Consider the following 26507-nt stretch of genomic DNA (forward strand, 5'->3'; position numbering starts at 1 on the left):
CTTTCTTTTAAAGGGGTATTATAATCACTGCATATGGAGATAAGCTCATGACTGGCTGGGGCAAAAAAAAGAGAGGCTAGGTCTATTTTTTCTGATACCTACACAGAGAAACGCTTAACACCCCAAGCATATCTTCCAGTCCACTTGGCTGCACTGCCATGAAACTTAGTATGTTTAGGAGCATATAATACTAATGATTAATATAGATTTCAGGGGTAAATGATTACTTTTGACATCAAGGATATCCACTTGCAAGAGTAAAGAAATGGATTCCAGTGAAGGGATAAACAATGAAGAGATGATTATTGAACAGTTCATAGTGCTTGATCTTAAAAGAAGTGCATCAAAGCCTGGGTCTCATTTGAGAGACTGCCGCATAATAGTGTGGGGTTGCAGTTCTGTTTCTGTGTCACTTCTGTTACAAGCCAGATAATTTACAAAACTGTAATTTGTCTTGACCTGCCAGAAAGCAGAGTTGCAAGGCAGCCAAGTGAATTCAATTCCAGAGTGACAAGCCCCCCTGAGGACAGATGAGGTATGGGAGCTGGGGGATCCCCTACGGGCTCCCAGTGGGCTAGCATCTTGGTGCATATGGGGAGACTCAAGTAGGTGAGCACCTTTCAGTGCAAGACACACTTCTTCCAACTTTGTCCTCCTTTCTGATGTGATGAGGTTTGAAATCTTAGATGTCCCTACATAATTTTAATCACAAATGATTTTCACCTCTGTCTCTTGGATGTCTAAAGCCACTTTGCTAGTCTTCTGATAGTTCATATGATATGTATATAATACATCATATAATTATATTATTAATATAATATATTTTAGAGTGAGGACATCACAGTCGCTGGATGGCAAAATACATTCTGGGAGACCCAAAGGCCTGGTTAGCAATGGTTCTGACCAGACTTTATCCATAGGTGATATCCTTTGTGAAGACTGTTTTCCTGTGGATCATTTTCTGAGGGAAATAAATTAGCATCAAGGAGGAAATATGCTGACCAATTCAGTTATGACAATAATCCCACACTGTTAAGTGCCAGCCTATCAAATGAACCCCAGGCTTTTATATATACACTTTGGCCAGGGGTAGCATTATTAACTGTTTAACAATGACTTCTTCCTTGCTTATTTCCATTCTGCAAATGGTTATCTTAGACGTCAGAAGCAATCATTTATCCTTTAACTGTATATTAATCTTTAGTAACTCGCCCCCCCCCACATTAAATTTTCACAATGCTATGGCAATGTGTCATCCTCAGAGGGAATATCTGAAGCATGTGGCCCTGTCCTCAAAAACTAAATACCTACACTGGAGATAATGATTACAAACTGACTGCACAAAATCTAATATCTGCCAAAGGCATATTTAAAGCATCTTATATTTAAGAAAAGAAATCTAGTGGTCATGATAGCTATTCCTTCTTTCAGATTCTCCATATTTTATCCCTATGAAAGCAATGAAAGAAAACAATCTGGACCTATCTCAGGACCCTGTAGAAACGTCTTCCTGGGATATGACTTGGTGAAAATTGGATAAATTGCTAGATAAGTTTAGTCCTAGGAAAAATGTATATACAGTAAACCCTTGAATGAGGGTGCTGACCCCTGTGCAGCCAAAAATCCACTCACAACTTTTGACTCCCTAAAAATTTAACTACTAATAGCCTACTATTGATCAGAAGCCTTACTGATAACATAGAGTCAATTACCACATATTTTGTATGTTATATACTAAAATCTCACAATGAAGTAAATGGGAGAAAAGAAAATCATAAGGAAGACAAAATACATTTATAGTGCTGTACTGTATTTAATGAAAAAATCCTCCTACAAGTGAGTCTATGCAGTTCAAAACTGTGTTGCTCAAGGGTCAACTGTATATTATACTCTGTTATCAGAAGATGAAGATTAAATACCCCCAAATGTTTTCTTGTTGTTGTCACTTCTGGGAAACTCAGTTCCCAAGGCCAGATATAGGTCTTCTTACTTGTTTGGCAATACCAACACCGTTTCTTCCTACCTTTAAGTAAGTCAAACGGTTCTGACCAGCTGGACCTCCCCTTGCTAACAGCAAGTTAAACTCTAGGCCTAAAATAGCAAAGTTATCTTAGTTTCTATTATGGGCTTCATGTTTCAAGTCATATTCCAGCTCTTTCTCCCCTCTGGTAAGTACGCTAGACTCATGGGTAACTTAAGCCATACGGGTGCATCCTGGTCCATCAAGTATGTGCCATGGCCTTGGCGGATGGCTTCTCGGTATTCACGGTGGGCTGCTTCCTTCTCTTTAACCTAGAAAAGATTATTTTTATACCAGTCATAATATGAATAATGATTTCAGACTTAAACAAGAAAAACTTCATCAATGTTTATTAAAACCTAGGCAAAACCAACTAAAAGCCTAAGGTGAATGGAAACTGATATAAAGTGATCATTAAAATGTACATAGCTAGTAAGAATTTAAATCAGAAAAGGCCAACTAAAGAGAAATCTCTTGAAATTAGTTGGGACCAAAATATTTCAGTGTCAATAGAGAAAAAAAATTTTTGATTAGGACTTTATGTTGAACAAAAATAATAAGTTTATCTTACATTTAACAAAATATGAATTATTATTGCAACTGTGGGCTAATCCTTAGAATAAACAAAGAATGTATCAATTGTTATTTCTTTTGGTACAAACTTTCTTAAAAAGTTAACAACAGTAGCTGTCACATCACTCAATTTGACTGTTACAGCAGGAAGCAGAGGATCAGTTTTTTGCAAAACTATATAAAGGCTTCACCAATTTTCCATTGTGCCTGTCTTAAACTTTTGATATTGAAATTGCTCTGTTTTGAAGTGCTAGGCAAAGAATTTATAAGGCACTGACTGATGAACACTGGACAGGTAGGGACAGAAACCAGTTAATCAGGGACAGATGTTTAAATGGAAGCAAACTGTATTAAATGCTTGGTTCTTCACAGAATATTTCTGTTTCATGATAAGGCTGCTATTCAACCTTATAGCTATAGGGACTCAGGTGAGGAAGATTTGGATAAATGTGAAACTGACCTTGAATCCAAAGAGCAGTCACAGTGCATTTTCTCCCCTTACCTCTCCTGCTATGTGCTTCCCATTGATGAATGCTTCAAAACCACACACAGCTGCCTTATCATCCAAAGGAAAAATATATCTTGCCTCAATTGGCACAGAACTTTGATTGGCATATGTCTGAAAAACAATGACCTCAAGAAGAAAAGAAAATACATATACTTGATGAAACCATATGGAACACCATTTGCAGGAACAACTATTAATGAAAACTATTATGCATATTTTCTTTAAATTCCTTGAATTTTTCTCATGTCTCTCAAATTCCCAGCCCTGGCTTCAGGAGTTAGAGCATTCTACAATTGCAGTGCAGAGTCCACGTCACATTATAAAGTTGCAGTACCAGCTGCAACTTTAGCTAACTCATACGCCCTTGGCTGGAATAAAAGTCCCTAGTATTACAATATTACAAACACTGGCTTAACAGAAGCACTGCAGCTTTTGTTAAGAGGACAACAAGACAGCCTCTTTTTGTGTGGGTCTTGATCCCTCCTTGGTGTCACGTGGGCCTAGAATTCCAGAATAGTTCTTATATCTGGTCTGTTTTCATGTCTTGGCATTTCCCTCCTTTACTCTCTGTACATAGCCCTCCACAGCTTTTGACATATATCCTCATCTCTTCCTATCTAGCCAACTCCTGAATCAACTCTCTTCCACTCCCACCTGCTGTCTCCATTCTTACCAGATTAATTTTACTGAATGGACTGTGCTTATCACATCACTCCCTTGCTTAAGAAAAGGCCAGTCTTTAAGCAATTGAAAATTAAACAACAACAACAACAACAACAAAACCCTAGACATACAATAAACAGTAACATTTTAAACATGTGACAATAATAAGGAAAAATATTTAGCCATTTGTCATCAATAATCTCTGGGAAGAGACTGAAATGAAAAATAAAAGAGTAAAGGAAACAAACTTATTCCATAATGCTGTCCACAACTGGAATTATGGTAAGCTGGGTTGCCCCTAGTATATAGGCTGCATCAGAGAAAAAAATTTTAAGTGGCATATATTTAAACAATTTGTCCTCAAATTAGCAGGTCAGCACCCTCCAGGAGATTGAATCTCTCAGGGTTCTGTAAACAAAGGCCTCGCTGGCTGGTGACAGCCACCTGCTCACCAGGCTCACCCTGGAACTGGAGACAGGCCACGGCCTGAAATGATCCTTTAGGATCCTAGAGTTTCTTGGGTGTCTGGGTGACTCTGAGCCATCAGAGAAGGTCAGAGAGCACCTGACAGAGAAGCCATGAAGACTGCTGACCAGGAGGACATCACACACGTTCCCCGTGCATAGAACTCCCTTCATTTCTCTCTTGGATATCCAATTTTACCAAACCCCTCAAGAGCACATATGCCTGACCTGTAAGTGCTGGACAAGATCACTGTCTAATTGTCCTATGGTTTGGGTTCATGTTTTCATCCTGCTCTGTGGATGTCCAGCCTGCATCTAGTTAGCCGGTCTGTCTTTGCATGGGAGTTCCCAGGGGTCAGGTCTACGTCAGCTTCACTCTCTCTGCATATCACATGGTATGACTGGGCACTCAGAAAGCAAGAAATTTTCAGTAATGATGATAGAGGTATTTTTACTAGGACTTAGAAGAGAAACTAATACACTGTACTAATTTTTAATGTCTTAATTTTCCACCTTCAGATGAAACCACTATTTTAGTTTAGTTATTAAACTAAAAACACTAAACTCATTCCAGGAAAAGTCTAATATGTGACCCACGAACATACAAGTCCCTGCTGCTGGGCCTCTGCTTGGATTCTCAATGACAATCTTCAAGCCAGCTGTCTAATCACAAATTAATGAAAAATTCACTGCTAAATCGTGAGTTATTTTTTGGGCAAAGTTACCCATGGAAAAAGCTTCATCAGGTTTAAAATATCAAATGGTGCAAACTGTCTAATCCCAAGTAATGTACAGAGGATGTATGCCTCTCCTTGTAACACACATTAGTTTTTTATCTACTGCATGTGAAAAAAGGCCCTACGTCCTTTATATTCATTGTATTTAATAGCCACTTGCTGACTGGCAGACATTAATATTTCCATTTTATATTTGAGGAAACTGAGGGACAAAGAAGTTAAATAATTTCTGCAAGGTTGAAGACCTGGAAAAGAATGAGCAAGGATTCAAACCTAAGCCTCCAAACTCCAAATTCTCTGCTTTATACGATCCATCCCAGGTTACACTACTGCATAGTGGTTAAAGAGGCTGGACTTGAGATTCAGAATGATCTAGGTTCAAATCTGTGCTTTATCATGTTGTTCATGTGTCTGCACATCAGCTTCCACATCTAAACAATGGGCGTAATCACAGCATTCACCTCATAGAGTCTTGGGGAGAATTACATATAGCATGTGAAAAACTCAGTCCAGGGCCTGATTCATAGGAAGTGGTAACCACTGGGTCACAGCTTCTAAGTGGCTCCAAAGAGATTAGTATAGGTCTAACATTTACTATAAGTCCACATCAGGCTCTCCCCAAAGTCTATGATGTCTCCCTGAGCTATTCAGGGATGTGGGTATGGACAGAGTGGGTCCAGAAGGCAGCAATCAGACATATGCAAACTGGTACAGATATTATGGGTAGCATGCCCTGCCCCACCCCCCATGCCCCATTTCCCCAGTTTAAGGTGACCACTACAGTTAATTTGATTTCCCTCTGAAGAGAGAAGAATATCACAATACTGGACTCAGATGTTCTTATTTTTCTAAGAGGTCTTTATAGTTGGTCAGTGCAGTCTTCAGTGTTTAGGAACCAATGATGAGGTCAAATCTTAGAAAAGAGAAAGCCTTCCCAGTACACTGGCAGCCTGCCTGCATGTGTGCTCATGAACTTTTTGTAGAGTTCTAGCTGCATGCTTCCGGCTGAAGCCAAGAACTGGCCTTGAGCATTAGCTCTCATCCTTCCCCCCTAAAGAACAGTGCATCTCCAGAAATTCTCCCCTGTGATACTGTGATTTATAATAAGAAATATATATTTTGGTCTTTGCACCTGTTTCTGGCACAGAGCTCCCCAAACCCTCAAAATTTCCTAAGTGATAAGAATAATGTAGGCGCCTTGGTGTTCATAACAGACCCCTTTCAATCACACCTGAGTTTATGTCAAAGAGGTTACTTTTGAAAAGTACCTAAGGATAGGGACAGGTTGCCACAGGGATGAAAAGGTTGGAATTGTCAGCCCTAACCTCGGACCTCAGGGGAGGGGAGAGAGGCTGGAGATTGAGTTCAATCACCGATGGCCAGTGATTTCATAATCAATCATGCCTGTGTTAACCCAAAAGACAGGCTTCAGAGAGCTTCCAGGCTGGTGAACACATGGAGATTCAGGGAGAGTGGCGTGCCTGGAGACAGCACGGAAGCTCTGTGCCCCTTCCCACACACCTTGCCTTACACGTTTCTTCCAGCTGGCTGTTCCTTGGTTATACTCTTCTGTAATATCTATTAATGTCATAAGTAAAATGTTTCCCTGAGTTCTGTGAGCCGCTCTAGCAAAGTAGTCTAATGCAAGGAAGGGGTCTTTGGAACTTCTGATCTACAGCCGATCAGCCAGAAGCCCCTGTGACTGGCCTCTGAAATGGTAGCAGGGAAGGAGAGCAGTCCTGGGGCCGAAGCCCCTGACCTGTGGGATCGGACACTGTCTCCAGGTGAACAGTGTCAGAATTAGTTACCGCTTCCTGGTGTGAACACACACACATCTCATACTCCCCCTACTGGATCATCAGTTTTTCTCTCTTGCGCTGGCTCACACACATGCTATGATTTCTTTCGTCTTAAAAGAAAAAAGAAAACAATCTGATTCCACTTCTCTTCAGCTACTGTCTCATTTCTCTCTTCTTTCCTCCCATTTTCTCTTGAACTCACTCCAATTAAGCTTTTAACCCCACTACTTCATCAGAGGCAACTGTCAGGGTCAGCAGTGATCTCCGCATTGCTAAACCCAATCATCAGGTCTCACACTTTATTCTACTTGATCCATCAGCAGCCTTCAACAGAGTTATTCTTTCCAGAGACCCTGGCTTCCCGTGTGTGTCTCACTGGCCGTTCCCTCTCTGTCTCCTTTGCTGACCCAGCCTCCTCTACGGGACCACTATATGTTGGCCTTGTCTTCTCTCTCTGCAAGATTCTCTTGGTGATCTAATCTTGGTGATCACAACTTTAAATAGTATCTAAGTGCTGGCAACAACCCCATTTATGACTCCCACCAGAAGGTAACTCTACCCTGGACTCTAGACTCAAATGCCTAACTGCCCAGTTGGCTTTTGCATCTGGACATTAGCATCTCATGTGATATGGCCAAAGATGACTTCCTGATAGTCTTCCCCAAACTACCCTTCTTACCACTTCCCCATTTCAGGATGTGCAAATGTGACTGATCCTTCTAGTTGCTCAGGCCAAAAGCCTTAGTATCATCCTTGACTCCTGACTTTCTCTCATGTTCCACATCCATCAGCAAATCTTACTGGCTCTACCTTCAATCCTTTGCCAGACCCAATCATTTCTTACCACCCCCACTGCTAACATTTTGGTCCAAGTCACCGTTATCCTTGACTGAATTACTTCAACAGTCAACTACATTTGGTGCTATAACATGCTCCCAGATATCCTTTTCAGGACCAAGGCTGCTGGGAGTGTCATCTAGTGAGTCCTTCCCCAGGCTGTCCTTAGCAAAAGATGGACCGCCTCATCCAAGGTTATGACCCCTTCCCATAGGCAGCCACATCCAGTGACTGGTCCCTCTGCAACCACAAAGCCTGGTGCCCTGGCCTCAATTCAGAACATCTCTGAAGGGCCATCTCAGCTTCAGAGCTCCTTCTGAGATCATCTCAGGACTCATATGCATCATATGTTAGATGTATCATGGTTCAACGTCTCCTTTTGCCAGGTCCTGACTCCCTTGCTCTCTTACAGGTATTGTTCCTGAGAGCACTTCCCAACAAGCTTCCTGAAAACGAATTTCCACCTAGAGTCTGTTTTCCAGACAACTTGACCTAAGATGTCTCCTAACTGATCCTCTTCAGACTGTTCTTGACATGGCGGCTAGTGTGATCCTATTAAAACAGGTGAGATCCACACCACTTCTCTGCCAAACATCTTCTAAAGGCTTCCATTTCACTCAGAATTAAGGACAGTATGTCCTGTGTCCTAATGTGAGCTGACCCCCACACCACCTCTTTGATCCAATCTCCTGCCATGCTTCCTCTTTCTACCCTGCTGTAGCCACAGTGGCCTTCTTGATATCCCTGCTCATATCAGGCTTGCTCCCACCACAGGGCCTTTGCACATGCTGTTTTCTCCACCTGGAATAAGCGACCCCTAGATGTCCACAAGGTTTAGTCTCCTCTATTTCCTACATGTCTGTACTCAGATGTCACCTTCTCAGTAAGGCCTTCTTTGGCTGTCCTATTTACAAGTTCTAACCCTTCCCCTCCTGTTCAGCTCCTATACTCCCTGCTTAGATATTCCCCTAAGCACCTATCACCATCTAACATATGATGTATTTTATTTATTCACCATGTTTTTTGCCTAGGCCACCAGTAAAATGTATGCTGTACAGGGCAGTTTTTCTTTTGTTCATCGCTGTATGCCTAGAGCCTAGAACAGTCCCTGGTATGTAGTAGGTGCTCAATGAATAAACAAATTTTAGAAATGCATGCTTTGTTTAATTCATGCAACTATAATCAAATTGTCATTTATCTGTTTAAAGTATTGTAAAACCACAAAGAACATACCTGGGCTACGAAGTCTATTATTTTCCCCTTGATGTGAACATCCTCAAGAGGAACTGAATTGCCAGAGACATCCTGAAGGCCGGACTTGATGTTGCTGAAAGGTTTGGTGTCTGCTAACTGATAATCTACACATTAAAAATGATAATGTTAGCTTTTAAAACCATCCCTGCACTGTCTGTTTTTGTTATCTTAATTGTTATTCCTTCCCCTTCCCTTCATACATTATATTTTAGGAAAAATGGACAAGCAGCATTTTATGATTTTCAATAGCCAATGCTGTAAAGTAAGTGGACCCACATGAGAAAAATGGGGGCAGCCTTCATAACAGACACTCTGCCTTTTTAATCTAGAGACCCCAAGGACTCATCTTGAAAATTTAGAGTCACACCACCACTTGAAAGACATACATTTAAGCATACACACAAGAACACGAAAGTCTTTAAGAATTTATAAGTGTAGTTTATGCATTAATCTAGATATCTCCACTCCTTGGCCTGTAATTTTGATTGGTCAGTCCCTATTATTTATTGTGCCACAAAAGCATGTCACCAATATGAGATTCCTTAGACTTCCAATCCAAGGAACACTAAATCAAACTTCTAATACAGCATATGAAAAAAATGTTCCCCTTCTATACCAAGTGGAATAAAAATACACACATGATTAGATATGTAAATACACACTCTCTTGGCAGACATTTCATTTAATGCTCCCAGAGGAAAAACAGGAGTCATTTTCTTATACGTGAAGTCATCCATTTCTGATAAAAAATAATCTAATCATGGTTAAAAATGTTAATGTGTTTTTACAATGTTATTTTTAAATTTTATAATAGTTTGGGCTTACGATTTTCTGAGAAGCTATCATTCTTTCGTGTAATTCTACTACTAATATCTAAGCTGCATATTACAGTTTTGGGAGTACCTTCGCTTAATGCAGATATTGACCTCATTTGCCACACAGACAACCTGAGGCCCCAAAAGCTGATGTAAGTTGTTCCATATTGCACAGCCTAGTAAGTGGCATGTTGATACTCGGACCCGAGCTTCCTGGTTCTAAAGGTGTGTCTTCTGTCCACTTCACCAACCCCCGTGACACTTTTTGTGCTTCGAAATCTTAAACTGCCCCAGCGGTCTTTAGCACTGGCTATCCAGAGGTGCATGAGCTCAGCTTAGGCACGTTAATGAAGTAGTATGTGATTGTGAGATCATGTAACCTCTCTCAAGAGTCCTGGTTTTTAGTTTTACAAAATAGAAAAGGAAATAGAATATTTATACATGAAGTCATAGATATGGTTGCTGAACATGAGCAGAAATTCCTCTAAAAATAAAATGTTTGAGTTCTATAAATATCACATAAAACAGCATTCAAGAAAACTGTCTTACCTTCAATGTTCGAAAAATTTGAAAACTCAGGTCTGTATTCCTCTAATTCAGTAGTATTACAAGGATGAAAGTCCTTTATTTCATCTCCAGATATACAAAATTTAATAATATATTTCATTTTAATCTGATTGGTTTTATATACAACAAATTCATCATCCTAGAACCAACAGAAATGAATAGGAGGAGGGAAAAAAAACCTTATTGGCAAATGTTCTCAAAAAAGCAGAATTTCAGGTTTGCTAATTTAGAAAATACTGAATTCCGGGAGTCACAGATATACAATAATTATTTAAACTTAAGCATATTCAATAAAAACAGGAGTCTCTCTGCCCGTTTCTTGAAATAAATACCTCGAAGTCTGTGGTGACAGTGCCTGTTGCTCGTACCCCATGGACACTGTCATAACCTGGGGGTGCTTCCGACAAGGAGAAGTCTTTTTTGTTCAAGTCCATGCACTTCCCGAGGGCTACATCACAGACGACCAAGAGCCTCGTGCCATCTGTCTCTCCTGGGTGGGAGTACTTAATACTCGTACTGGGTTGGGAAAGGAAGAAGTACGTCTTTGTAATTTATCGTTACATGGCAACAATATTTTATTATCCGTTATCCATTTCTATATGTGAAATACTGTCTAAATGACTCTGCTGGTAGAATGTTCCAAATTTTACTGCTACTGAAATATCTCTGAAGATTCAATTTAGAACTTTATTGTTCACTTATTTGTCTAAAACTTTAATGTGAAAAACACATATATTGCCCTTCTGTTGTGCTAGGCAGTACTCAAAGTACTTTCTTCCAGGGATGGATGAATTCCACCGTTTCACCAAATCTTTATTAATTACTAAAACACACACATTTTGGTACAGTAAACGCCAAAGTAATGAAAGAGAAGGAATATCCTCCACCTTTTCAATTAAAAAAAAAAAGTAGATTACTTCTCTGTACTGAAGCTCAGAGAGAACATGAAATACCAGGCAAATAAGAACTGCTCAAAGGGAAAGATGGGCACTGTACTCTCACAAAGGCTTCTGAATCCAAATGGAGAAACAAAAATTTCCAATGACATCTAAATGAAAGATCTTGTGTTGACTTTCTTCAGGACTCAGCAGCTTTAAAAAAGCCACTTTTGCAATTAAGGAGCATAGGCTAGGACACCTTTGGGAGCAGCATTTTTGGAACAGACCTCTATTTTTCCAAAAATCAAGACCCCAAATATAAAAGTGTTTGTTCTATCCCAAGACTTGCCCCCTTTTATTTATCTTTTATTTTTAAAAAATATTTTAACTAATCTCTACACCCGACACGGGGCTTGAACTTACAACTCTGAGATCAAGAGCTGCATGCTCCACTAACTGAGCTAGCTAGGTGCCCCAAGACTTGCCCCTTTAAAAAAAAAAATAATCCATTTCCCCCATTCCTCCTATAACCTTCCTTCCCTGTGACCACCAAACCTGCGACCCTTGACTACGTGCCAGCTTCTTCCCTCTCCATCCCCTGCCTTTCTCAGTGGCTGCCTGTACCTGCTTGCTTGCCCATCACCCCTCAGTCCGCTGCAGTTTGGCTTCTCCACTGCAACCACTCTGTCCAAAGTCACCAAGGACTTCAACTTGGCTAAACTCAATGAAATGCCAATTTATTTTCAAAAAATCTTGACATCTTAAAAATTTACTTTGAAATATTTTGTATACAGAAAGGGCATTTATACTATAAATTTGAAGTTTCGAGAATAATAAGACAAACAACCACATGGCTCCTGCCTACTTTAAGAAATCGAGCATCATCAAGACTTCTACGTTGCTCTGTAGCATCACCTTCCTTACCGCCCAGAGGTAATCTAATCGCTATCTTGGTTTTCCGGTATATATTATTTTTTCTTTCTTTTACAGTATTGATGCATAGGTATGTGTCCCTCAACAACATGCTTAGTTTTACTTGTGTTTGAACTTTGCATACATACAGAATCACACAGCAGTGTTTTGCTCCATATTACGTTCTAAGGCTCATGCATTAGACAGTTTAGCTGTGGTATACTGGTTGAAACTGCCATATAGCACTCCATGGACGACTACACCAAAATTTTTTGATTCAATCCACCGTCAATGGATATCTGCATCATTTCCAGGGTTCCATTATTACAGTTTTCCTGGCCATTCCTGTACATGCCTCCTGGTCTATGTCTACTTACTAGGGTAGTAAATGATATTATAATCATCCAGGGAGCTTAAAAAACTATTGATACCCAAACCTCACCTTTGCAGATCCTGATTTAACTGATCTGGGGTGAAATCAGCACCAGTAATATTTAGAAGCTCCTCCAGCTGGGGAGGTGGTGGTGGTGGGGGGAGGGGGAAATAGGTGATGGAGATTAAGGAGGGCACTTGTGATGAGCCCTCAGTGCTGCACTGAAGTGTTGAATCACTATATTGTACACCTGAAACTAATATTATACTGTACTAATTGGAAAAAAGTCCTTCAAGTTAAAACAATCTCTTCCAGGTGATTCCAATGTGTAGCCAGGATTGAGAACCACTGCTTCCTGGTTCACAGGCCAGCTAATCTATAGGATTCCTGAGTCATACTATCCACTATGCTTTTCAGCTATAGCAGATGATGCCAACATTTCCTCAAGAGGGCTTACCAACACGGTCTGAGAGTTCAGACTGTTCTAGAGACTTGCCAACACCTAGAGATGCTAAACTTTTTGTTGTTGTTGTTGTTGATAGGTGTAAAATGGTATACTATAATTTAATTTGCATGTTGTTGATTATGAATCTTTTCAAATGTCATTGTCTATACGTGTTTTCTCTTCTATTAGGCTCCTACTCATGTCTTTTGTACATTTGCTTATTGAGCTCTTTATCTTTTTCTTACTGATTTGTAGGAATTCTTTAAATATCCTGGATAATTATCCTTTGTCCTGGGCCTGAACCCAGGCTCCATCCTATAACTAGCTCTGTGACCTTATGCAAGTTGTTTAGCCTCCATCAGTCTGTTTCCTTTTCATAAAATGATGTCACAATACCACTTGTGAGGTTTACAGACAATGTATATTAAGCACTTAGCCTGGTGCCTTGCACAGGGCAGGGATTCAATTCATTTTTTTTTTTTTTTAAGATTTTACCTATTCACTTGTTAGAGAGAGAAAGAGAGAGAGAGCACAAACAGGGGAGTGGCAGGCAGAGGGAAAAGCAGACTCCCCATTGAGCAAGGAGCCCAACGCGGGACTTGATCCCAAGACCCTGGAACCATGACCCAAGCCAAAGGCAGACGCCCAACCAACTGAGCCACCCATGTGTCCCAAGGTGTTCAATACATTGTGGCTATTATGAAGACAAATTTAATTATTAACAAGGATATTGAAGATGAGATATTATTCTAGGCCTACAGAGTTTATTTATAATAGATAAGTTGTTTTGAGACGAGGTCCTGTGCTGTTAAGAATGCTGGTCCTGGAGAAAGACAAAATGCTACATGACCTTAGGCAAGATACCCTCAGTGTCACTCAGTAGTCTTTTGTGATATGGGATAATAATAGAACTGACCTGAGAGGGTTTTGTAAGGATTAACTGGGTAAAAAAAATGTAAAGACCCTCAAGATAGTAAAATCACTGAGATGATTTAAAATACAATTTCCCCAAGTCTCCACCACAAAAGACACGTTTCTATAGTTTACTGAGAAAACTGGTTGCTTTCAATGATCTGTTTCTCGGGCGAAAAATCCCTCACAAAGGAAAGATGGGAAACCACGTAGCAACTACTTGGTAATAAATCCTTGGTGATGGGTGTAACAGAATTAAGGATATAATATATAGTATATACAATATACTAACCTGAGTGAATCACTGAAATATATTCCACTCCCAAGATTTCCAATGTCTGTTCTCTTTGTGCCACGATCTTCAACTACTTTGGGTAAAAGCAACCCACTAAAAAGAAAAAGACATTACAATCATTTACTAGAAGAAAGGTATCTTTTATTATAGCGTCATAATTCTAGCAGAGACAGGTGCTATTCAAGGACATTATGCTAAGTGATATAAACCAGGCACAGAAGGACAAATCCTGCATGACCTCACATATATGTGGAATCTAGCAAAGTCCAACTCGTAGAACCAGAGTGAAGAATGATGGTTTTTAGATGGCCAGATATTGGCTGAAGGGTATACAAACTTTCAATTTTAAGATAAATGAGATAAATGAATACTCTTTGCTAAGAGGAGATCTTGTGTTCTTACCATAAGAAAAAAAAAGATAACTCTGTGAAGTGATAGATGTGTTGATTACCTTGATTGTGGTAATCATTTTACAATGTACATGTACATTACATCATGTTACACATCTTTAAAAAATTACCTCGTACAACCTAAATATATACGATTCTCATTTGTCAATCATACCTTAACAAAGCTGGAAAAAAATACACCAATTAAAAGACAACAAGTAAATAAAGAGCATGAAATGAAAAGCAAAATGTATTTCAGAGTAATCCCACAGAAGGAGTTCCAGGTGCTGTTCAAATGTACCAAGCTATGGCCAGTTTCTCATCACTGTCTTGGTCAGCCCAGAGACGCTGGCCGTTTTTCCTGCCTCAGGGCTCTGCCTCCTATCTGCCGAGGCCCCCAGCATTCAGCAGAACTATGTTTAAGCCCAATGCTGACTGCATTTCTTCCTGGCTCAAGAACTCATGCAGGTTCCTACTGGCCTTCTAGCATTGTTAAGAACTTTCTGCAATCAAAGTTAAACCATGGTTATCTCTGGGAAGGTGGGTAAAGGGAGACTTCTACTTTTATTACATAAACATCTACTGTTTGAATTTTGCATTATGAAATGTAATTAATTTTGTAAAATGATTTTTGGGCTTTAGTCCTACTTAAAGGTTATTTAAATATTTTTTAATTAAGAAAACTATTTTTCAATTAGTACCTATAATTTTAGATTTTTTAAAAAAAATATTTATTTATTTATTTATTTATTTATTTATTTATTTATTTACAGGGGTTGGGTGGTGGGAAAGGAGCAGAGGGAGAAGGACAAGCAGACTCCATCTGCACCAAGCTCAGAGCCCAACGCAGGGCCTCATGAACTGAGCCGAAATCAAGAGTCTGATGCTTAACCGACTGAGCCTTCCAGGCATCCCTAATTTTAAATTTATTTATTTATTTATTTATTTAAAAAATATTTTATTTATTTGTCAGAGAGAGAGAGCACAAGTAGGGGAAGCGGCAGGCAAAGGGAGAGGAAGAAGCAGGCTCTCCACTGAGCAGGGAGCCCGATGCAGGGCTTGATCCCAGGACCCTGGGATCATGACCTGAGCTGAAGGCAGATGCTTAACTGACTGAGCCACCCAGGTGCCCCTAAATTTTTAAATCTTTGTTCCATGTGGAGTTTATATTTAAGTGTGAGAATGAGGTAAGGACCCAACTTCGTATTTTTTCCAGGTAGTAATCGTCCCAATATATAGTATTGAAAAAAGTATCTTTCTTCCACAGAAATAAAAGCTACTTTTATCATATACTAAACCCTTTATGTTTTTACATTTACTTTGGATTCTTTATTCTCTGACTCATCTGTTCAGGTACCACCTCACGGTTTTAATTAATATAGCTTTATAAAATGTTTTTAGTGTCTGGTTAATTCTCCCTCATTAATCTTCTTTTTCTGAATTACCCTGGTAAAATCAAATTTTAAAAAATATGTACGGTAGAATCAGCTTTTTATTTTTTAAAAAATATCTTGTTAGCACTTTTATTGTGATAGCTCTAAATTTATAGGTTAATTCAAGGAAAATTGGCATCCTTCTGATTAGTGCAAGTATCTTTTGGGTCCTTCAATGGCAGTTTAAAATTTTTTCCAGATGGATCTTGTATATTTATGTTTCTTCTTAGGTATTTTTTTTTCTTCTTAGGTACTTAATTAAGGATCCAGATGTAATCGTATCCTCCCCTGCTCCCTGTGACTATAGTTCAGCTCTAATATTAAGTGGTTATTCAAAGCACACAGAAGATTAGAGTTATGTTTTGAATAGATAACTCACAGTATCTAGGTACTCTAATTTCTAGACCTTTCTCCTTAAGTATTGAATGTTCCCTAGATTAGATACACATAGAAGAGCCATGAAATAGAGAATCCCCTTTCCTCATATGATACTGTTTTCAAGAAGCAATTCATACCCATACACTTTAAAATATATGTAGTAATAAGTACATAATTTAAGTTATACTTAAAATGTAAAGTGTTCAGTTTTCTCTGGAATGCAATAAGCTGATTTTAACTGAAGAGGCCCACGTAGTATAGAAAAAAAATAGGAAAAAAAGGTAAAACACTTCATGTTCGTGAGGCTGAAACATCTGGAAAATAAAGATGATATCCTCTTACCGGGACAGGATTCCTACAAAGCTTTGTACAGGAGATCCATGAAGTAAGGACGTCACATTGCCAAGCTGGCTCAAAAACTCTGTGGCTTCATTCACTCTGCCAACTCTAAATATCTGCAAGATGTCCACTGGACCTTTGCTGTAAAAAGTAGAATAAAAACCTTGAGATTGCATTACCAAAAGCAAAATAAAAAATCATTATTAGCAGAAAAAAACAAAACAGCCCACATGGCCATTATTATGGAATGGATTCAGTGAACCACATTTCTTAGAAATATTATGTAGTCATTAAAAAAATCACACTCTTAAAAAGTAAATAAGGATATGAAGTGAAACTTGTAGTAAAACAAATTTTAAAAATAGGTCACAAAACTTTATGCACAGTATGATCTCAAATTTTGTCAAATATATAACATATATAATACATATAATTTATAGATGAAATTCGTTCATGCATTCATTCATTCATTCAACAAATACACTCTGGGAGCGCCTGCGTGGCTCAGTAGATTAAGCATCAGACTCTTGATTTCACTGGGGTGATGATCTCAGGGTCATGAGATCAAGCCCTGGGTCAGGCACCACACCAGGCATGGGGCCTGCTTGGGATTCTCTCTCTGCTCCTCCCCACCTTCCGCTCCTGTGAGCATGTGCTTTTGCTCTGGCTTCTCTCTCTCTCTCTAAAACAAACAAACAAACAAACAAACAAACAAACAAACACTGTGCTGAGTATTCTGCCAGGCCCTGGAAGTGAGATAATTATGGTCTCTGGCTTCGTGGGGCTTACATCCTAATGGAGAGAGACAAAAAGGAAAAGTTAACAAATAACTGATTTTAAGTTCTACTCAGCAACCCAACCAGGTTCAGAGGATGGTCAAGAAAGGCCTATCTTTGAACGTGACACTTATTGCAACATGGCATGATGCAGTATATATTGTAAGACCTAACTGGTTGTTTTGGGAAGACAAAGTGGCTGGGGCAGGAGCAGAAAGAACATCAGGAAGCAGGCGAGACAGGGGTGTCTTGACCGAAGGTGGAAGCAGTGTGAGTGAAAGAAGTCAACGGATTACAGACATTTTGGAGGCAGAACTGACAGGGCACGGTGATGTGGGGATGAAGGAGAGTTGACAATGGCTCTGGGTGGGTGACTAGGATGGGGAAGTATGGGGAAAGACTGGGGAACTATGGAGGGACAGAGTTGTGGGGTGGAGGAGGTAAGAGAGCTTATCTAGCATGTCTTCCCAACTACTCGTTCTTTGGTGTCACACTGATAGCAGTATTTACACCACAGAAACCAACAGTTATTACAAGTCAGGACTTTTATTTCAGAGACCTGGCTTACTAGCATACCACTAGATGTGGAGAAGACTCAACAATTGAGTTTGGGATATATTCTACACCAACATGTTAACAGTGGTCATATTACCTCTGGGTTATCTCTGGGTGTTGAGATTTGGGTGATCTTCAACTTTCATCATGCTTTCAAACACTGTCTAAACTTTCAGCAAAGAACATGACTTAGAAAAAATTAATATGAAACAATCATCATTAGTGAAATGAAATGGAGAAAATCTAATTCTTCACAGTAGCAGCATCTCTCCATAGGGAGAGGTCCACTTTCGTCATATGAACAGTTCAATATCACTTGGGTGTGAGGTGAGATCTTCAAGGCCTGCTGGAGCTACATAAGATGATTGAACTGCACTCCCCTCCTCAGGCTTGAAGACATGGCTCTTCCTTCTCTTTGACTCCCTGGAGAAAGTCATTTACTCTCCTCCTGATTCTACCTTCATTGTTACTAGTTTCTTAATTAGTATTAGATCCTAGCAGATACCTAGGGGAGGGTCAAAAGTCAAATCAAAAGAAATAGAAATAATTTGATTATATATAAAAGTGAAATCCGGAAAAGATTTACAGGAAAGGATCTTTTTAATTGACATAAAATTCACGTAATATAAAATTAACCATTTTGAAGTATATTGTTCAGTAGTACTTAGTACACACAAAGTGTGCAACCATCACTTCTATCTAAACATTTCATCACTACAAAAGAATACCCCATACCCATTTAGCAGTCAGTCCCCATTCCTCCCTCTCCTAGAAGCAGGCAATTTGCTTTCTGTCTCCATTCGATTCATCTATTCTAGATATTTCATATAAATGAAATCATACAATATGTGGTCTTTTGTGTTTGGCTTCTTTCACTTAGCATAATGCTTTTAAGACTCACCCATTTTGTAGCATGTATCAGCACTTCATTCCTTTTTTGGTGATGTGATTAATATATATATATATATATATATATATATATATATATATATACACACACACACACACACATACACACACACACACACACACACACACACACACACACACACACCTCATTTTGTTGATCTGTTCAACCACAGACGAACATTTGGGATGTTTCCACCATTAGGCTACTGAGCATAGTGCTGCTGTGAACATTCATGTACCAGTATCTGTTTGAGTACTTCTTTTCAGTTCTTTGGGGGTATATAACAAGGAGTGGAATTGCTAGGGCAGATAAGAATTCTGTGTTGAATTTATGCTGAGGAACTGCCAAACAGCAGCTGCACCATTTTACAGTTCCAAAAGCATTGTATGAGGGTTCCAATTTCTCCACATCCTCACTTAACATTTACAATTTTCCATTTTTTAAAAATTTTTTCAAAAAAATATACCCATCTTAGTGGGTGTGAAGTAATGTTGAGAAGGGCATTTGAGGATGACTGATCAAGGAAGGCAGAACACAACTTTAGATAGGTCTGCATTAGTCCATAAGGGAGGTGTGGGTGAGTCTGGTTCTAGCAAGATGCTGGAAAACCAGTTCTCAAAACAACAGCAAAATCCACATACGACCCTGATTTGTAGCATTTGCTGATTTCCATGGTATAAATCCTCCCACCATAGCCAATTTCAAGTTACTAATGGTACATGGTTCACAAAATTCCAAAAAATGTAGAACTGGCCTCTGCAAGTTGGTTCAAGAGGCTGCAGTTCACCACCTTTGACTCTAAGCAGCGTGTGAGGCTGATTAAGGTTAACTTGGCCCTTTATACCTAACGAGAGCCAAGATGCCAGAATGGTCCAGAAGAAAGAATTCAAGCAGAGGAGTGCCGGGAAGTTACATTAGTGAGATGAATAACCAAACCAATGGAAGTCAGTCTCACCCTTGAGAATAATCCACCAAATTAGTTTCTAAACCTTGAAGCTGGGTCCAGGCTCTCAGAGGAACTAACTAACACCAACTGAGGGCTTGTTAGAGTGGCTGATCCACATGCATCTGTTGTTATTGCTGCTGCCCTGGGCTGTAGAATGCACATGAGCCCAAGAAACAGGGACTCTCATAGTCAATGAGGAAACAAATATGACTGACATTTAGGGGTGTCATATCTCTTGACGTATTTTCCAGATTTTCAACTGAGTGTTTTCAGGCCATGGAGTGGCCGTTTTAGAAACTGCCACGCACATAATCCTCTTCTTAAAATCTTCACTTAAGTGGATATTCCTATATAATATCCTTCAAACACAAAAATACTTTGTGATTTAAAATTTTTAAACTAAGTCTCAGCAAGGTTAGATGAACTTGAAATTAGAGTGGAATAGAGAGAGAGAGAGAGAGAGAGAGATTTTTTTGTTTGTTTTAAGTAGGTTCCATGCCTAGCATGGAGACTAATGTGGGGCTTGAACTCAGGACCCTGAGATCAAGACCTGAGCTGAAATCAAGAGTTGGACACTTAACTGACTGAGCCACCCAGGTGCCCCTAAGTCCCATTATAAACACATAAGAAAGTAATCTGTCATCACAACATAGCTACCTTGTTACAGAGGATTAAATTACACAGTAATTTTGGAGAGTACCATTTTAACAGAATCTGAAATAGTATTACAGAATAACAGATCCTAATATATTTCCTTTATGCGTACCTGCGATTATTCTGTAAAACCTCTTTTCTAACTCTGAAAAATTCTTCAGTGTTCTGTTCAACATTCTCAATTTTGCATCTCAAAGCTCGGTATTTGGCAAGAGATGGTGGGTTGGGTTTGAACAAATTAGTTTCACAGACATTAACCATGTCTCTTATTAGCTGTAGATGGAAATAATAAAAGATGTTAGAATCACTATACATCAAAATATTTATAGCACATTACACTTTCTCAAAAAAATTGGAAAAGTAAGGTTTTTTTCCCCCAAAGTATTTTTTTTTAAGGTTTTATTTTTAAGTAATCTCTACACCCAACATGGGGCTTAAACTCACAACCCTGAGATCAAGAATGGCATGCTCCACTGACTGAGCTGGCCAGCACCCCTCCCCCAAAGCTTTTGATCAATATGTAAGTTGCACATTGCCCTCAGTGATAGCACAATATACAATAATAATAGTTTACATCAAGATAGCACATCATCGTTGATAAAGTGTTTTCAGGTACATCGTTCCTCTAATCCACACTACAGCACTGGTCTTATTAGATCTTTTTATCCTCATTGTATAGATGGGGAAAGTATGGCTCTGAGAAGCTGAATTAATTCCTCAAGATTCCACAGCAAAGAGGGGGTAGTGACTAAATAGGAACTCAGATTATCAGGATTCAAGTCCAATTCTGTTAGCAAAACTTCATTAAGCATGTTCTGTATGCCAGGCATTGTATCAGGTTTGAAAGACACAAAAATGAGTAAGACATGGTTGTCTTCCCTGAGAGGGACTAAGTATAATTAGTATACTCATAGGTCATGGAGGTTGGAGGAGGGAACATAGCTCCCACATAATCTGAATTATGTTTATTATAGGGATGTATTGCTTTTACCATCTTTGAGATGAAAGAGACATTGACAGGGGAGCCCTATCTTGCCCTGCCACACATCTTTATGGCCTCAACGTGGGGAGGGAGTAAATATAATTCAAATACACCAGCCATAAAAGAAAATATTGATACATTTTTCTATATAAAAGTAAAAAGTTTCTGTATGGTAAAATAGAACAAGTCAACAAATCACCCCAAATTCACCATAAGCAAAGTAAAACAAAACGTATAAAACTATAGAAAATATTTGCAACTCCTATCCCAGACTAAGCTCCCTAACTTATTAAGAGGTCATTAAAATCATGAAGAAAAATAGCATGATCCAAAAGAAAAAGGGCCAAAGGACATGAATAGGCAGTTCATAGAAAAAAAAAACAACAACAAACCACAAATATAAATCCTGTAACTGAGAGGTCATTTCTCATCCGTAAAATCAGTAAAGTCTGAAAGTTTAACAAATACACTTTTGGTAAAACTACAGGAAAGAGAAACTCTCAGTCACTGATAGTGGGAGGGCAAATAGTAGAACCTCGATGAGGGAATAAGACAAAATCTATCACAATTACAGATGCATTGATCCCATACGCCAGCACTTCTACTTCTGGGTTGTATCTCAGAGACACTCCCGTGCAGCTATGAAATGACAAATACACAAGCATATTCACTTTGGCATTGCTTGTAGGAGCAAAGTCTGGAAACAATACAAATGTCTGGCATTAGGGGGTGCCCATACAATGTGGTGAATGAGAATGCTCTCTATGTACAGGATATGTTAAATGGGGAAAAATGGGTGCGGAACAACAAAGATGGTATACAACTTTTTACTTAAAAAAAGAGGAGAGGACTAAGCATATATGTACATATTTATAGTTATTTGCATAAAGAAACTGCAAAGACAAACAAGACACTAACAAAAATGGTTATCTATTGAGTTGGGGAGTTGGAATGGGTGGAGGGGCAGGGTAGAATACAGATTGCTCTGAGTATACCTTTTAAATATAATTTTGACTTTTGAATAATACAAATGTATTACCTATTGAAAATATAAAAGTTAAATGAAAAAGTATTTGGATGGGCACTACATACACCTTCTCGGTAAGAGAACAGCAACTGAGATTCTTTATGTTGGGTGGTAGGCAAATCATGAAACTTTAAATTTGGAAGGCTCCTTTATCATCTCATTTATTGGTTCATCTCATTTGTTGATTCTTCACTTATTTTGGATTACAGATGCCTCCAGGAATCTATTGAAAGCTATAATTTCCCTCAAACATGCAAAATTTCGTATCTACGAACTCTTCTGCAGTCTAGGTCATGGATTTCTGATCTCGTCCCAATTCCTTCATGCACAGATGAGGCAACTTACAGCCAGGGAGTGACTTGGTCTCATCTAAGGTGAGGGGGCACTGTGGCTGCCTTCCTGCTTTCCTCTTTGCTAACTGAGCCCTGCTCCCTTCCTTACAGCTCAAGGGAGAGGGCTCATTTCTGCAGAGTCAGTAACTCCACTCTCCTTGCCAGTGACTGGCTTAGGAATGCACGTTATTATTCAGTTCTGAGCAAAGGACTGACCAAAGAGTCTAGAAGGCCAGGGGAGCTTGCCCTAAGAGACAAGAAAAGAAATACTCCGTTTGGGATGTTATGAACAGCTGCAGCTGTAAGGTCGCATAAGGTGAGTCAGGCTAAGAGGGGAGCTAAGTTTACAGGAAGCACAGAGATGGAAAGAAGCTGTGTCCTCATTGATAATTCTACCTCTGAGTGACTGGACCAGCAGCCACCCTACAGCTGGCTTCTTGTTATGCAGGGTGATAAGTGTCCTCATTGTTCAAGTCAATGTCAGCTTTCTGTTTCTTTTGCAAAAAGAATCCTAACTCATCTCCTTGAGATAGAGAAACTGAAGAACTCCATAAAAATCTGCTGTTGTTCCTTTTCCTGTTTCTATTCTTGCTAAGACCTCCACTTTACACATGCCTGTAATGCAAATAGTGTTATGTCCTCTAGATTTCTCGAGAACAGAAAACATCTAAGGAAGGACCAGGTGTGAATGACCTGACAAAGCTATCTTATGAGCATTTCGGACCACCAGAACTAGATATCTCCACACCAAGACCCTTGGCTCCAAGGAATAACATTTGGGCCCTTGTCTTCATTCTAACCAGTTCCTCAGTGCCAGCCCATGATCCTTAATAAAAACCCCAGGCCCTAAGCAAAGATAAGACTCCCTGCTTTCCTTTCTGAGTCTCCCAAACACTGTGTGTACCTGCTCTCTTTCTCTACCTTCAATAAACTCTGCTTTCACCTCCCGCTGGCCCATGTTTGATCTCCATCCTGTGAGCAGCCAGGGACCCTCTCAGCTAGTCCTGTGGGACCCCTCTGGGTCCTCGGAGCTGGCCTGCAGGCATCATCCTGATACAGAAAATTATTTTACAGTGTAGTAATTCTAAATATATCTGCCTTTGTACTACTTATTCCAACACATTCATGTCTGGGAACATGGTTCAGATAACTTCCATAAGGACCCAAAGCATTCTAAGTTGGCCCAACATTTATTTTTGAACCAACTTTTGTGATTCAGTGTTACCTTATTAGTCAGATTTGAAAAGACCCTTCCCCAACATATTTTAAATGGAATTCTTTATTTCAGAGATTTACCTGGCAGAGGTCCTCTTTCTTAGCTAATAGTCTCAGGTTCACTTTTTCAGTGGTTGTGCCTTTGTGAGGTATCAATCTGTAGAACTCAGTCATCATTTTTTGCACTTGTTCTTCTGTTTCTCCGTTTTTCAATGCTGCCTTTACTAGCAGGAGAACTCCCTCTGCCTTGCTCACCTTTAAATGGAGGACAATACATGCTTATTAAAACTTAATCTTGACCATCAGAGAGAAAGTGAAGGAACATACGTAAAAACATCTAAAACACTTGTTAGATATATCACAACTATTAGTTTTCTACTGGACACCAGCTGTAAAACAGATGCCATGTTTACAGGACGTGTATCTCAGGTGTGATGATGAGGCCATGAGAAATCTTCCAAAACCGGCTCAGCTTAACTGGAGGAAAAGACCGGAGCCTTAAACATCTGTATTGTATATCTAGATCTATACCTGCATTTACGCCTGTACTTGTATCCACAACTGCACCTGCATCTCTGTCTATATCCGCAGAGAGAGGAATACTAACGCAACCACGGGAGACTTGCTTTTCACACAAGAAGTTTAGAAAGATGTCAGAATCACACTAGGAACAAAATCCAGCAGAACATGTTTCTAATTGCACAAGTACTACTTGGACTTCGCCCCAGAAAACCTTTTTTCTCCCTGAAGTTAGTTTAGCATCACCGAGGGAAACTGTTTTATTTTACTACGATAACATGGTTCAGATAACTTCCATAAGGACCCAAGCAGTTGCCCAAGTTGTACTATTGGGTATATTTTCTTTCATTTGCTCTTCTGATCATATAAAATTAAGAAGAGTATTTTCTGGAGGGCTGGAAGCATCCCTGCCTTTCCCTAAAATGGTTACAAGTTACAAGACTGGGAAGCAGTGGCTCTGAAGTAGACGAGGGTCTGAGCATCTGACTGAGGACCAAGAGCAACCCTGCCCCTCAGGCCTGCTAAACACCCGGCGACCTAAAGGAACAGGCCTCCTAATGAGCCGGCACCAAAAATTGGAGCTTGGAGCAGCTCTTGGGTCTGACATTTTATATAGATAAGAACGTCTCGTTTTCTTGGAAGCTTGTTTTCCCCTCGATGCTCTCAGTGTTCCCTTTTTCCAAGGTAAGAAAAATCACGTCAGGAATGCATCCAGGAACAGCTGGACAGGCGCCCAACACACGTGATATTATTTGAGCTAGTAAGCCAGAAAGCAGGTTTGTCGTGATGGAGGCTCTGCTTCAAGGGCACACGTGACTCACGTCATTGAGACTAATCCTGTTCACGGGCTTGAGAAGCATGTGCTCCAGGTGGCCGAGAGCTTCTGCCCAAACCATCTCCACCAAATTGCTCACTTCTTTGCTCAGAGTGCTTGAATTTATTACCTCCTCCAAAAGCAACTGCAACAACAAAATTAAAAAAAAACAAACACCAACAAAAAGCTTCATTAGTGGGTTGATTTAAAACTGAGATGAACAAAGGCAAGAGAAGAAATAATTGCAGCCAAGGAGAGAGTTAGAGGCAGCCAAGTGACTGATAAATTCTCTGTGCCTCCACTTCCTCCCTACACTCTTTATCTCCCCTTTCTCTGTTTTACTCCCACTTTGTTTCCTTTTGCCATTTCCTTCCCTCTGTAAGCTTTAGGCCTGCCAGTGGCATCAAAATTTTAGTGGCATTAAGGGTTAAGGGCCCCTGATTCTTGGCCTAGGTTATAATGAAATCTTTTGAAAGCCGTGGGGGTTTGTTGCTGAAGCAAGCAGGAGGCTTTGTGGCTCATCCTTGAACTCACTCCTCACCGGGCTTCCACACCTTTCTGTGAGCTTACTTTTCTTTCTTTCTTTTTTTTTTTTGTGAGTTTATTTTTCTTGTTCTTAACTCCGACTCTTCTCTCTTGCCAGGTTTTTATTTGTCGTAAAGAAAACACTTCTATTAAAAATATTCAATCAGTCACACAAAATAGCCCATAAAAATCAATCTTACCGCTTGCAGTTTTTCAGATGCTATTTGGGTTGCTTCGGGTGTAAAATGTTCTCTTAGCAGAAATCCTTCTTTCTTCAGCTCTTCAATGTAATTTTCGTAGTATTCACTTGCATCTGCAGAGGTTTTCTTTACAGAGAACTTCCTAGTCTGTAAATTATAGTGTGGAGCAAAATGTTGCACAGAGACAGTAACTTATTGACCTATGGATCTTTATTGAACACCTCCTATGCACCATGGGGAAACAGAATGTAAATAAGGCATTGGATCCCTGCCATGAAGGAGTTGATTACTAGTTTTTTCAAAGAATTACTTAAATCTTCAATTCTTCACAAAACAGCCTGATACCTGAAAGTAAGGGGAGAAAAGCCTGAGCAGGCACAATAGGCAGAAGAGACACATTTGATTCATGGCAGTGTCACTCAAACATCCGTTCAGAGACTACATACTCTTACATACTAGTC

General features: G+C 39.6%; 1 protein-coding gene and 1 long non-coding RNA gene across 4 annotated transcripts in view; one reads left to right on the forward strand and one right to left on the reverse strand.

The window, feature by feature from the left end:
- The window catches only part of LOC113251160 (uncharacterized), an 85629-nt gene extending 76731 nt beyond the window's left edge, over window positions 1–8898 (forward strand). For both annotated transcript variants that reach the window (XR_003314326.4, XR_007188887.2), the window contains exons 4-6: window positions 8014–8165; window positions 8633–8712; window positions 8810–8898. This is a non-coding gene — a long non-coding RNA (uncharacterized LOC113251160). The remainder of the gene's footprint in view (window positions 1–8013; window positions 8166–8632; window positions 8713–8809) is intronic.
- Window positions 1–26507, reverse strand: part of PARP4 (poly(ADP-ribose) polymerase family member 4) — a 128022-nt gene that overhangs the window by 73663 nt on the left and 27852 nt on the right. For both annotated transcript variants that reach the window (XM_057309855.1, XM_026492939.4), the window contains 11 exons: window positions 26047–26193; window positions 25329–25466; window positions 24070–24243; window positions 20545–20705; window positions 16595–16732; window positions 14050–14145; window positions 10570–10753; window positions 10220–10376; window positions 8835–8959; window positions 3096–3227; window positions 2206–2292 (listed from right to left, as the gene is read on the reverse strand). In XM_057309855.1, the coding sequence (XP_057165838.1) occupies window positions 2206–2292; window positions 3096–3227; window positions 8835–8959; window positions 10220–10376; window positions 10570–10753; window positions 14050–14145; window positions 16595–16732; window positions 20545–20705; window positions 24070–24243; window positions 25329–25466; window positions 26047–26193 (1539 nt within the window). The remainder of the gene's footprint in view (window positions 1–2205; window positions 2293–3095; window positions 3228–8834; window positions 8960–10219; window positions 10377–10569; window positions 10754–14049; window positions 14146–16594; window positions 16733–20544; window positions 20706–24069; window positions 24244–25328; window positions 25467–26046; window positions 26194–26507) is intronic.

The sequence above is a fragment of the Ursus arctos genome, unplaced genomic scaffold (genome assembly GCF_023065955.2).
Source record: "Ursus arctos isolate Adak ecotype North America unplaced genomic scaffold, UrsArc2.0 scaffold_10, whole genome shotgun sequence".
Classification (NCBI taxonomy): Eukaryota; Metazoa; Chordata; class Mammalia; order Carnivora; family Ursidae; genus Ursus; species Ursus arctos.